The 14,712-nt window shown below is 39.6% G+C and overlaps 1 protein-coding gene across 2 annotated transcripts in view; it reads left to right on the forward strand.

Annotated features, from left to right (window-relative positions):
* The window catches only part of LOC137293828 (transport and Golgi organization protein 1 homolog), a 33,399-nt gene extending 23,563 nt beyond the window's left edge, over positions 1–9,836 (forward strand). For both annotated transcript variants that reach the window (XM_067824591.1, XM_067824592.1), the window contains 9 exons: positions 352–490; positions 1,659–1,760; positions 2,187–2,247; positions 2,521–2,556; positions 3,007–3,074; positions 3,735–3,817; positions 4,060–4,138; positions 4,592–4,908; positions 5,640–9,836. In XM_067824591.1, coding sequence (XP_067680692.1) covers positions 352–490; positions 1,659–1,760; positions 2,187–2,247; positions 2,521–2,556; positions 3,007–3,074; positions 3,735–3,817; positions 4,060–4,138; positions 4,592–4,908; positions 5,640–5,722 — 968 coding nt within the window. In that variant the 3' untranslated portion in view covers positions 5,723–9,836. The remainder of the gene's footprint in view (positions 1–351; positions 491–1,658; positions 1,761–2,186; positions 2,248–2,520; positions 2,557–3,006; positions 3,075–3,734; positions 3,818–4,059; positions 4,139–4,591; positions 4,909–5,639) is intronic.
* Positions 9,837–14,712: the final 4,876 nt, after the last annotated feature.

Raw genomic sequence — 14,712 nt, forward strand, 5'->3', positions numbered from 1 at the left:
ACTCGGTAGATCAATGATGGAAATATGTAACTAAAGCACCCACATATTGTGTTAGTCAGGCAGTTATTTTATATCATCGATTGACCTTCCCACTCTGATAAAATCCCCTGATGAAATTCTAGACGCACATTTAAGTAATCTTTATCAGGTTGACAGTGACAGCAGAATGAAGGAGGCTTTATGGCACTTATAGTATCCTGAAAGTGTACGTGCTGCAGCTAATAGGAAGTAGGTTGAAGTTCTGGATTTGTCACAATTGCATCACTAGGCTTTGTGGACAAGGTTTTAAACATATCTAATGTGTATCTATAGAAAGAAGTAGGTACTGATGGTAAAGAGGAATGTTTTCAGATCAGCTGGAGAAGTGTCGGCGTGACATGGAGACTCTGCAGACAGACAAGATGAAGGCAGACCGGCAGTGCTTGGAGGCTCAGACCAAGCTGAATGTGTTGTCCAACTACTTCAAGGAGAAGGAGACCCAGCTCCAGAGGTATGTTGAGGGTCTGGGTGAGGTGGGGGATCATCGTTGGGTGGAGGAGAGGGGTGAGGTGGATGAGGGGTGAGGTTGAGGGGAGAGGTGAGGTGGAGAAGAGGGTTGAGTCAGTTGAGGAGGAGGGGTAAGGTTGGAGAGCATTGTGAAGTGGAGGAGTCAGGGTGAGGTGGAGGAGTCAATGAAGGTGGAGGAGAGGGATGAAGTGGAGGAGTCAGGGGGAGGTGAAAGTCAGGTTGAGGTGGAGGAGAGGGGTGAAGGTGGAGGAGAGGGGTGAAGGTGGAGGAGAGGGGTGAAGTGGAGGAGTCAGATGAGGTGGAAGAGTCAGGGTGAGGTGGAAGAGTCAGTGTGAGGTGGAGAATCCGGGTGAAGCGTATTGTGGAGGAGAGGGGTGTGGTGGAGGAAAGGGGTGAGGTGGAGGAAAGGGGTGAGGTGGATGAGGAGAGAAATGGAGGAGAGGGTTGAGGGGAGAGGTGAGGTAGAGGAGAGGGTTGAGTCAGTTGAGGGGGCAGGGGTAAGGTTGGAGAGCATTGTGAAGTGGAGGAGTCAGGGTGAGGTAGACGAGTTAGGGTGAGGAGGGGAGTCAGTGAAGGTGGAGGAGAGGGATGAAGTGGAAGAGTCAGGATGAGGTGGAGGAGTCCGGGTGAGGTGAAAGAGTCAGGTTGAAGTGGAGGAATCAGGTGAGGTGGAGGAGAGGGGTGAAGTGGAGGAATCAGGTGAGGTGGAAGAGTCAGGTTGAGGTGGAGGATCCGGGTGAAGCATATTGTGGAGGAGAGGGGCGTGGTGGAGGAGTTGGGTGAGTTGGAAGAGAGGGGTGAGGTGGAGGAGTCAGGGTGAGGGGTGTGGTGCAGGAGTCAGATGAGGTGGAAGAGTCAGGGTGAGGTGGAAGAGTCAGGGTGAGGTGGAGGATCCTGGTGAAGCGTGTTGTGAAAGGGAGGGGGATGAAACATGAAAGGCTGTGTCAAGCTATAAATTCTTATGACAGCATTACTACTTTACTCCCACACTATTTTCCTAATATCTCTTGTGTATGGCATGTCTCTTCATTTGATCAGATTGTTTCAATGGGATCTTTTTCACTCAGTGTGATACATAAAGATGAATGAGGTTCTTCACATTAAGGTGAATCTTCTGTAGTATAGCCAGGTTTGATACTTCTTCCTGACAGAGAGCTGGGTGAGCATGAAGCGCTGAAGAAACAGAATGTTAACAAACTGGAGAACATTGATGAACGTGCTCGTCTGATGGAGGAGGAGGTCGAGATGTACAAGTGAGTCACAACATGGTTGTTTTGTCTAAATAATTCAGTATGTGGCCATTCTTGTCTAGATCACTTGTCTTGACTTGGTCACCAATGCTCCTGTCTGTTCTGGGACAGTCAATAATAGCCATGATTGCAGCAAGGACTGACCAATGAAAGTTTTTTGTTATGTGCTATTTGTATTTTATTACATTCCAGAGGCATGGCTTATTACCAGCAGTTTACCACTGGTTTGACTTATACTGACTGTGCGATAACATAGCTAGAATATTGTAGAAGCATAGAATGTTTAATGACTTCTTCATTGGATACACATTGTTGTCAAGATGACCAAAGTGGATACGGCCCCAGAGTCTTGATAGGACTTGAATATGATTTCTACTATGATATCGGCTGATCAGATATCAGTAACCATGGTAACACATTTTATCACAGAGCACAGGCGGAAGGTTTGAAGAGAGAGCTGACATCCTCTGAGAGAGATTTCAGACAGCAGGTAATATTAATCGTGAACTAGTGATCATTTAATGACTTACCAACACTTTTGGCTGAAGGTTTTGATTAGAAGTTAAAATGTTCTCTTTTCATTGCTAAGCCTCAGGCTTACCTTTGTGTAAATTTGTTGGTACTGTGGAAATGCATGATGGCGTATGGAGAGCAGTATTCAACCAAGACTGAAGTTTAAACAGGTGTATTGTTCAGACTAATGTGATGTGAGATGCAAGGTCAGATCCGTTAAAATCATAATTATGTATTCTTCAATTTTCAGATTGCTGCAAATGAGAAAAAGGCTCATGAAAACTGGGTATGTGCTTTTTCTTTGCATATTTTTAATAAAAAAGATATCTTGAAGTTAAACAGTTGAGTCCATATGATGTGTATTTAATAGACCAGATACAGTTCTGGTAACTTTGCCTCTTGAACTTTTGTTTCATGTACATAAGTGCTATTCTGCATACAGTCGTCACTGGCCCATGTTGATTCGGGTTTGAATTGATCTTCAGTAACCTGTGCTTGTAGTAAAAGGCAACTAACGGGATCGGATGGTCAGGCTCGCTGATTTGGTTGACATATCTCATCATATCTCAGTTGCATAGATTTTGATACTCATGCTGTTAATCACTGGATTGTATGGTCCAAACTCATTTACAGACTGTCACCATATGACTAGAATGTTGCTGAATAAGCCATAAAACTAAACTCACTCTCTCACTGCAGACCTTGTAATGAACTGTATGCTTTATGTTGTTTCCAGCTGGCGGCGCGGGCGGCAGAGAGAGAGCTGAAGGAAGTCCGTCATGATGCGGGAGTCCTACGTCAGAAGTGAGTTCACAGCTGCATGTGTATTTTAGTTGAACAGTTTGTGTATCTTAGTGATAGGTGTATGTATCACATGGGTAAGTAATTACTAAATCTAGAACATATGATTATATTGTAAGCTGCTGTGGACGAAAGCATGAACTGCTTGCACATTTTTCATTGACATTACATAATATGAACGAGAATAAAACTTCCAGAGGTGCCACACTTTGATGTGTGGAGTTGTGTCCCCTTGGACATGGCAGAAACCTGTGGAAGTGGGTGGGAATCCCTGGTTTACACCAGTTATGTTTCTTGGTGTGTCACCACCAGACCCATGGCATGATTCCTGACTTTTACCAAAGCAGTAAATGTCTGACACATTACCGCAGTAAGCAGACAGGTCAGAACAGGGAATCTGTCCACAACAGTGTTGAACTAAATTCACTCACTGTACGTATACAGGTAGATGTCAGCATCAAAGTAAGAGGTTTCGAACACATACAGAGTTGCATCCCTTTGATGCAGGCTTTATTTTCTGGATTGAATTCCAGGTTTGTTCATACTGTTCATACTACATTCACTTTAGGATTTCATCCTGAAAAGAGTGAAATGCTGTCCAAAGAAAGTAATAGTCCCACCTTGTTCAGCCCTCCAGATGGTGATGTGATGTGAATATTGTAGGTTGACAGAACTGGAGCGGCGACAGATGATGGGACCAGGAGGTTTGATCCGCCCGCTGCCGACACGAGGCATGCCTCCGCCAGGTATCTACTGCAACCTTATTATAGCATGATATACTCACAATTAATGTTGCAGTTGCAGGAAATACATTTAATGTGTTGCCCATGAAAATAGGTACATGTTTGTGTGGTCCAGAATCATTCATTCTGGGATCTTCTAAAACAATGCTGTAAACATCAAATAAATGGGTACAAGCCGAGAATGTGATCTTTAGAGTGTTGCTTCAACTGGTGGAAGGATACTAACACAGACATATTGGTTACAGGCATGATGAATGGTCCCCCTCCTCCTCCCGGCATGGAGAGGTCCCCTTCAAGAGGATCTATACCTCCTCCTCACCTCAGGTAAGTAGTGACCTGTCACACCTCTTTATATGTGCTACCTGTGAAGATCCGGGTAAGAATTGGTCTTCAGTAATCCATGCTTGTCATAAGAAACAAGTAATGGGATCGATTGGTCAGGCTGACTTGGTTGACACTTATCATGATATCCCACTGGTGTAGAATGATACTCACAATGTTGATCACTGGGTTGTCTGCTCCAAACTTGATTTACAGACTGTCAGCATATAGCTGCAGTACTGCTGACTGCGGATTTAAGCAACAAATAAAACCAACCAACCTTAAGTGTACATGTTTATGTCTTTAGTAGAAATGAACCAAAGTTACGAAAATCTTTAGAAATAAGATCTTAGTTGGTAGTTCAAAAACTGGAGGGCCTCTGGGAGGTGGAAAGTTACATTTTATTAATGTATACACATGAGCTCTTATTAAACTTCTTCACAATTTGACTTTCAGGGATGACGACTTCCGTGGATCTCCTCATGACAGACTCCCTCCCCCTCCCGATCGCCGCCCTCCTCCCCCAGGTGCCAGGTTACCTCCCCACATGCCCCCAGATGGCAGATCCCCTCCTCCTGGTCGAATGATACAGGAAGGCAGGTCCCCACCCCCATTTGACAGACGTCCCCCTCATCCTATGGACAGGAGGACTCCACCATACAGGCCCCCACCCCCTGACATGATGCCTGGTCCTCGTGGGCCCCCACCTCCCTTCAGTCCCAATTCCCCACCCCCAAGGATGCCTCCTCCCCATTTAATGGACCCAAGGATGGGTAAGTACCATTGTTCTGCTGAAAATTGTTTTTCAAGATTTACATTACAAACAGCTGTCTTGAACTAAATATTAGCTCCCTATAAATTAATTCTCTATTCATCATGTTTTGGTTTGGTCAGTTCTCTGATACCTGGAGGGGTGGAGGGGTAGCCTAGTGGTTAAAGCGTTCGCTCGTCACGCCAAAGACCCGGGTTTGATTCCCCACATGGGTACAATATGTGAGGCCCATTTTCTGGTGTCCCCCGCTGTAATATTGCTGGAATATTGCTAAAAGCGGCGTAAGACCAAACTCACTCACCCACTCACTTTGATACCTGGAAGTACTGACATAGATCCCTTCAACTTTGACTCAATTATTCGAATATGATTAGGAATATGGTTCCCTGTACTCATTCTCTGTCAGAGCCTTAACTGTTATTATTCAAACAACACAGTGCTAAAAATTAGGTCCAAATACACTCATTAGCAAGATATATTATTTTATTAAGATATATTTCTGTTGTTAAGATATATTTTGTTATTAAGATGTTTTCCGTTTGTAAGCAAGATGGAGACATCACTAGCAGTACATACACTAGTCCATGTTAGATGTTAGAATGGAGATAAATACACAGAAAATATTCTTTGCTATCGTATTGCCAGAATGACACAACTCACACAATCATACAACACTTATATATTGTCATATCATACTCTCCTCATTTAATTTGAACCTTTTCTTATCCCTAGGCCCAAGAACATCTTCTCCTAATGTACGCCCCCCACCACCCAGTCGTGATGGCAGACCGCCAAGACAACACAGCCAAGTATGAAGACACACTCCTCCTGACTGTCAGTCACCTGGAATGGGCGGGCTCACTGCAATATGTTGTCCAATGTATGAAAGGGAATGTGAATGAGTGACCAAACAGAGTGCCACACAGGGCATGATGTTGAAGACAGTGTGTCTACTCAATGCCATAAGCTCATTTTAGATTTGTTATTTGTTGATTTTCATTTTAGCCACATAAATAGAATGGTGATTGTATATTTCATTGTAAGGAACATTGAAAACTAGGAATGACATTTCTTGAGAAAGAAGGATTCATTTTCTTTCAAGGAAGTAGAAGTTTCTGATTAAGTTCACTGCTGTGATTACCAGTCCCCCATCATATTACACTGTCACATTTATTGACTCTGCTTTTTGGGGTAAATCTTGTAAAAAAGTTATTGTGCCTACATTTGTTTGTGATGATAATGGTAGAATTTCTTCCAGTTACTTGTCACATCAGTCGAGTATTTTGAAACCGTCATATCTGAGATAGAGATACAGAGCTTGGTGATTAATGGAGTTTAAGCTATGCATGTCTCCATGCATCTCCATCTCTATTTATACTCTAATGAATCAGTATGAGGTAACAGCTGTAACGGTGAAGAAATTTAGACCATGAACACACGAAAGCCTATGTGGATAACAACTTCTTCATTGTTTCTAGCAATGTCTGTGGGCAAACCAATGATAATGATTAGGGGTTTATGAGATAAAGTGGTCAAAATTGAAATGTTCATTCATGTCAGCTGTTGGTGACAGAGGGTGTCGATGTACAAAAACTGTACACATTATTTCACTGTTTGTGGACATTCCTCGACTCCAGTTTTGACAAGAATTCTTGAAAGTAACACCTGCAGTAGTATTTTTTGTCTAGGTGCAGATCATCTAACATGTATGTGCACCAGACACCCAGTATGATGTTGAGATTTTACTTTAATTCACTTTAAGATAGTTGGTGTCAAGAGAGAATTTTGATGAATAGTTTTTATTGGAAACCATCTTAGCATGATCAGTATTCATCTTGCTGACAGTTGACATGGTTGAAAGGGAGAGCTCTTGTGCCATGTTTTCATCAGGGGTAATCTGTCTGTGTATACTACAAAGTCCTAGAGTATGATCAAAGCCAAACCACTATTTATGTATGATTATTTATTCATTCCTGTATACTCCTGTTACAAAGGCCTGAATGTCTCAGTGTAACGCAGGTAGTGTGTTGAAATTGTTGCCATTAACGCTTGAATGGGAGATGAGTGCAGCGTAAAGCTATACTCACTCACTCACTCTTGAATGGGAAATCATCAGCTGAATATACCACTAGTCATTTCTCACAGCAAATCATTGCCATGCTTGTATGTAACCTTAAAGGTCTTGGAACTTGTTCCACAAAGATGATTGTAACTCCTATACTTTGACATAGACTGACGACAGTTGTAGTACTAGGATCACTTTGAGGAACAGAGCCCTGTACAACATGTATGCACATTGTCCTGGTGCCATAACTCAGTCAGCTTTCATTATCAAGTGTATCTTATCTCCAGTTTATTACCAATTACATCATGGACACATTTCCACCAAAACTTCATTTGATACTGGGTGCAGTGGGGTGCCTTGTGGTTAAAGGGTTGGCTCGTCACACCGAAGACTCAGGTTCTTTTCCCCACATGGGTAAAATGTGCGAAGCACGTTTATGGTGTCTCCAACTTTGATATTGCTGGAATATTGCGAAAAGTGGTATATAACCCAACTAACTCACTTCTTTGAGTCTGGTTCAGTCTTACTCCATACATGTCCCTCAAAGGAAAACTGTGAAAAGTTTGTGATTAGAGAATTGAAAATGGTGACAAAAATTTCTTTATAAATCAGTGGTGTTCAGTGAGTCCAGAGTAAATATTGTAAGAAAATGGAGATATTCACAGAGGTAGGAGAATATTACATTGCTGTCTTCCTTAGAGGACATTATCTCTGCTCTTGACGAATGACAATTTTTATCAAATACTTTTCTGTAAACTGGTGCTATCAAACAGTGGATAAAATGAAATGAGAACACTGACAACCATTTGCACAAAATTAAATGAAACATTCACATAACTCATGAATATTTCAAAGTGATGAGTTTAGTGCCATGGCTCATGGTTTCCTTGTGCTGTTCTATGCTTGTGAGGGCATGACCTTTATGGTTTGAAAATACAGTATTTGATTGTACCAGTAATGATAATATTGAATAAATATAACACGTGTAGAATGTTGTACTGTTGTGACATGTTAATAACTTCCTTTTGATGTAAATTTTTCATTAATATAATGTAAATATCACATTTGTTTGTAAATATGAAAGGAGAGTTCCATGTTTAACATATTCTGGTAGAAAGTCCTACATGTCCATGATTTTGATGTTTTTATTTATCACATATTTTGTGTGTATTGTGAGAAGAAAAATGGGGAAACATTATTTCCAGAGCTTCACAATTTCAGAGTTTGTCTTTCATGAAGATATTTGATTTTTGAGAAGGGCATATAGTGGATTTCATATTGATCCTGTATTATTTACAAAAGATCAAAGATATTTTTCTTTAAATATTCAAGGCACCTGTTACTTAGAGCACAGGCTTGGATATCTGCATCAGTCTAAAACATTGGTGGGTCTTCAAATGAAAAAGTAATTATTCTTTGTATGAAACACAACCTTAAAATCAGAAGTCAGTAACCATTAAATTAAGCAACCATTTTTAAACATACATGTATCATATAGACATTCAGAAGCAGAGAGAGGTATCAGTTTTAGGTATTGCAGTTTGGTAACTTGTGTCAATTTTTATACTTGCTTAAACAGCTGGTTGCTATGCTGAGTGAATTCAACAAAGCCATATGTTTAAAAACGGAATAAAGACATTTTAAATCTTGTTTTAGGTGCATTTCATGGAAAGAATATACTTTTTTGTAATATGTTTAGATGGTGAAAGTAATGATAAAATATCAGTGGTTGAATGCAGTAAACAATGAAATAAGTTTTCGAAATTTGTAGAATTGTAGATAGTTTGATCATTAGTTGCTTAACTTTTGGCAATCAGTACACATGGTCTGTATCACATCATGAATCTTTCCATGCGCAGTAACAAATCTGCATATCAAGCAGTTTGCAAAAGATCTGTGGGGTTTAAGCATTTAATATGAAGTGACAGACACTGCAATAAAATTATGTTTTTCCCCAAGAGTAAACTGTATATTTTCTCGGTTCCCCAAATGCTTTAGAGTAGGACTGTAACCAGGAGGAACCTTTGAGTAAGTAACATTTGCTTTAAAACATCCTGTTGGAAATATTTGATATGCAGTTGTCCACACAATGTTTTGTGTCTTATAAGGTTTCTGTTATGTTTCAGTAAATGAAGCTAAGAGCCTTTAGACTGGACGAGGTGATTACAGGATATTTCTGAATTAAACATGTAGATTACATACCTGATTGTCAAATATCACGATTTCAGAATTTTTCTTACAAATGAGTATTTAAATCAAACCTACTAATTGCATGTTTTCAGTTATTTGTAAGGAACAAAAATTGATTTATTTTGTCTGAATTCAGAACTATCATGTACAAATTGACTTTTTAGTTATGACTAAAATCCAGTTTCACCAGTTCCTCTTGGAATGTGACTGCAAAAGGTTTTAGCCAGGAAGTATAAGAAAAACTATTTACGCTTGTTATCTTTAAACAGATATATGTAGAATATCTCCAGATGTTTCATACAGTCCATATAACTAAGACGCTGCATTAGTTCAGATATTGTAGGCCTTTTTTTCATTCTACATGTGTCCTTGTAAATATTTAGTGACAGTTTACATATTATACTACTTTCTTGTTTTACTGAATGCTCTATCATGTATTGTGATACTCCACTTGTCCTGACATATATTTATGAGTGACAGCTGCTTTCATGATTACACAATCTGGCTCCCGTTGTTCCAAAACCAGAACTTCATTTATACATACATATTTTACCAAGTCTGGATAAGTGGGGTGGCACTGTATTGATAAGCAGTGTGTAGCAGCCCAATGGTGTCAGTCTTGTGTCATATCTGTACATAATCATATCATGTCATTAAACAATTACATTTCAAAATATGAATAAATTTGTTGTTTTTGTGAGAAGGATGAGGGAAAGGTTTGAGAAGAGAGGGTGACTCAATACTGACTCAAATGTTGTGTTCATTTTATTGCACTGATAGTGATGTGTCTACTTGTGATTGATGGGAGTGGTGCCTGTTTTAAAGAGCTTGCCAACTGGGACACCATGCCATAGTTTAATATGGATAGTCAAATCGGACACAGGCAAGGTATCTACAAACACCATCTTTAAACATATCTGGGTCAGGGATCAAAGCACAATCTTGCACTAGATCATGGACACAGCCAGGACAGGTAGTTTTGAGCCAGTTGGAACTGAAAGCATGCGAGGCACGTAAATATCACAATTAGGTTTGTCTGGGTTGTGGACAGTGCCTGAAAACGAGGGCTATACACCAGCATTCCTTGCAATAAGGTATATAACAAATTACTGGAAGAAAAGTTTAAAATCAGTTTTATAAATACCAAAACACATACAGTATCCACTTGTTACATCCTTTGAATGTAAAATCAATTTGTCATCAAGTTAACAAAGTAAACATCATTCATACCAAGGATGTTAATTTTGGACATAGATATCCTTGTTTGCAACAACAAACAAATGATGAAAGATGAGGAGATGACCAAGTCCGCAGTCAGTAGAGACCAAGCTGTGAGTGAGTCAGTGAGTTTGGTTTTATGCTGCTTTTAGCAATACTACATCAAAATCATGGCGGGGACACCAGGAACGGGCTTCACGCATAGTACCCATGTGGGGAATTGAACCCTGATATTCCGTGTACCTAGTGACATTTTAGCTACTATGATACCCAAGTTATGAGTGGCGTTGTACCAATTTGAACAATCCTGCAGCCATACTACACCATGTTTATTGTAGTGTGCCAGGAAGTTACAATCAAAGGTTCAAATGTAAGTATTGGCCTTGATGTTTGTGTTTCAGCTTCACTTTTTCCATGGTGATGCATTTCATGGAAGTGTTCACAGCCTAAGACGTGTTACCCTGACACTGTGTTCAAACTGGTTCTAAACCAAACTCATTCACTGACTGAAACACTGCATCTCTTGTGCTTTGTTAATGTTTTCACTATGCCACGAACCTGTTTCACTTGTCCACGACAAGCTTACTTTTATTTCTAGGGCTCATTCCATGAAGTTATCATAGTAGCAAGGTGAACATAAATACCATGCTTTAACATAGGATCATAACATAAATACCATGCTTTAACATAGGATCATAACATAAATCCCATGCTTTAACATAGGATTATAACAGTCATAGCTAAGACTGCTTAGTGGAACAGAGCCCTGGCGTAGAACTTCTCAGTATGAAAACTAGCATTCATTTATCTTTGCTTCAGCAAGGAAGCTCCCTTTGGATGACAATGAATTACAAGTATGGAAAATGCATTCAACAATAATTGCACAAATGTATTCACTGGAACATTACAAACATGAATTTATAGCACCAGCATGTACAGAGTACATTAAAAGTTCTATGTTGGATATAGATATGAATTCCTTCATCTTGAGTGTGGCTTTAATATTTCTGCCCACAAGTAATCATACTGAACACAAACAATATTGTAATGAACAGAATTACTACTATATATAATCACAAGAAAGATCATACACTGTTGTTGGTTCCCTATCTTCTTGACCTGCTTTCTACTGATGTCTGTTTGGTACATCTCAAATCTGAGGGTACCTGTCTCTTATCCCACATCAAACTTTCTCTTCCCGAACATATTGTCAACATATAGAGAAGAAAGTCTGTTGTTCCTCTTCCAACAACAGTTATACTCACAGGAATAAGTAACTGTGACTTGCTAATTCACCATTTGGTAGAATATAACCAAACACTTACTTTGAAAATATAAAAAGTACTGGTGTTTAACTTAACTAAAAATGGACCCTGAAAGGCTTAGAGCTTTTAAAAATTAGAATTAAAATGGATTCAAATTATTGAAAAGCACATTCCACCCAGTAACATTTCTTTGATTTACAAAATAGCTGCCTATATCATAGTTACTAGAAATTAATTTATCATCATGGTTATCTCCCCTTTGAGCATATAATGAGATATCACTTCAACATATCCTCTGCTTTGGAACATTGCATGTATGCATTTATCCAATAGCAGTTATACATGGCAGTGATGCTAGTCAGTGAGCAAAGATAAATTGTCTTAACTTCATTTGAAAGCTGCAGTCTGATGTTCAAATACTAATCATCATCTACAGAATAATGAGGACATGTGACTACGTTCTTTGGTAACAAAGGCACATTGAACAAATAGTAATGCCAAGCCATGTACTATTGTTTCTTTAAATACACATAAACTCGCAAGGTATGTCTGTATAATTCCACAGCTCAAGCACTTGAATTCCTTTCACTTGAGATACAGTAATAGTGAATAAATGAAACACTTTGCACAATCAGCGTTTTTTTCATTTACATGTTCAGGTGTTAAAACATGAGAACAAGGCATACTGACACTTACTCTCTGAAAGTTTAGACAGAATTAAATCTATTTAAACTGAAACGGATCACGACTGATGTGGGAGATTCAGATGGAAATCTATCTTGCATCATTAACAGCTGTTACATAATTGAAAGGGCTGGACAGAAGGAAAACAATATGATACCAGGGCTATAACACTGGCTAGGTGTACATGCAGCCACATGCAGCTTCTACAGCTCTGTAATTTGCTGTCATGATAGCTACCATAGTCACCTTTACATGAGGATGTGTATAACAAAGAACATTGTAACGAGTCTGACACATGGTCAGTAATCTGCAGGGACACATGAAGGATGGGATAGAATAGGTCTTCAACAACCCATGCTTGCCATAAAAGGCGACTAACGGGACTGGTGGTCAGGCTCACTGACTTGGTTGACACATGTCATCAGTTCCCAATTGCGCAGATCCATGCTCATGTTGTTGATCACTGGATTGTCTGGTCCAGACTTGATTATTTACACCCCTCTGCCACATAGCTGGAAAACTGCTGAGTGTGGTGTAAAAGTAAACTCACTCACTCACAACTACATTACCCCAAAGCAGGTATGGATTCACAGGTGGAGAAAGGTCATTGTTTATAGGTATTGAGTGAGTGAGTGAGTGAGTTCAGTTTTATGCCACACTCAGCAATATTCAAGCTATAAGCTATATACATGTCTGTAAATAATTGAGTCTGGACCAGATAATCCAGCAATCAACAGCATGAGCATCAATCTACACAGTTGGGATACAATGATGTGTCAACTAAGTCAGCGAGTCTGACCATCCATCCTGGTAGTCGCCACTTACAACAAGCATTGGTTACTGAAGATCAATTCAAACCTGGATCTTCATTGATATTATATAAATTATCACATCGTGTCGAAGGAAAGACTGGGTTTTATCAGTCCCGAGTAAGGTTGTATAAGGCGAGGGGAATACAACCTTACGAGGGACTGATAAAACCCCGTATTTCCCGAGACACGATGTGATTACGCATTTATCTAGCTGAATGTTTTCAATAAATCAAAACAAAACAACACGCATCGAATCGACTTGCTGCCATGTTGACACCAGTTGATCGTTTGATCTCAATGCACCGCACGTTACTAAAGGCTTGTCGATGCACGCTTTTCTCACTTCGCGTCGTCACCGAGGCGTGGCGGGGTGATATGACTTTCGCAGCGGGAGTATACGACTTTTATACTCCTGCTAGTAACGGATCGTGATGGATGTACATGCTATTTTATCAGAGTCACGTGGACCAATCAAAACTCGACATTCTTACATGAGGCTAGATAATATGTATTACAGCTTCAGATGTCACACACAAAAAGGATAAAACAAACATGTGGTCCAGCCATGTCAAACAATTAAAATACACATAGTCAATAATTTAATACCACACATGCATGAAAATGAACAATAAATAAAATACATGAGTGAGACATCAGAGTTTTATGTTGATTTGAACATTGTTTCAGGAATATTTGGTGAGGTCTATATGGGAGGGAAGCTCAAAGTGATGGAAGTCTCCGATTTTTACCACTTTAATCCAACCCATACACTACTAGATTCTAACCAACTGTACGTTTCTTACATGATCAACCACACAACTCCCAATCCAGCACCATAGATGCCTCTCCCACCCAAAAACATCAAGTATCCAATGTTAAGTGTGCAGTATCTGAAGATACCCCAAACCAAGGGGATAGTGCCAGAACACCTGAAGTAAAATATTCTGTCAAATTCTAGCAATTAGGGGCTTAATTAGGTGGTTATGCAAAAAGAATCTGAAAAACTTATTAATTATCTCTTTCAGTTTAAACCATGTTCTGTTATGTTAACTTACACCATTCAGTCATCCTCAGCTGCTGTATCCATGCTTGATATTCTCAAACCATAAACTGGTAATTGGTAGAAGTCACCATTGGCAGACTGCATGGTGTCAGAAAAGTGTTTGACTCTGCTGATTCTCTTCGACAATGTATCAGACTTTAACTACTGCATCCATGGTCTTTATTTGCTCTTTGAACACTCTATTGACATTGCAATCAGTTATTTCTCATTCATGTGACTTTTGTATTAAAAATTATGTTAGGTTTCCCATGCTTTACGCATGTGTTGCTATACCATGGCAGGAAGTTTAGCGTGCCACATGGTTGAAATATTGCTTATACAGCAACTATTTCATGTCGTGTAGTTGCATTCACATATTTTCAATGTTTTATATGTGTATATTAATGCTGTTGTATTGTGCTCTTAGCTACATGCATTGTGTGTTTGCTTTCTGGTACTTACAGCATCTGTTACCTGCTGGCAGAATATTCCGCCACAAGACTAAAATGAGAAGTGTTTGTGCTGCCTT

Source organism: Haliotis asinina, chromosome 8, assembly GCF_037392515.1.
Source record: "Haliotis asinina isolate JCU_RB_2024 chromosome 8, JCU_Hal_asi_v2, whole genome shotgun sequence".
In the NCBI taxonomy this organism is placed as follows: Eukaryota; Metazoa; Mollusca; class Gastropoda; order Lepetellida; family Haliotidae; genus Haliotis; species Haliotis asinina.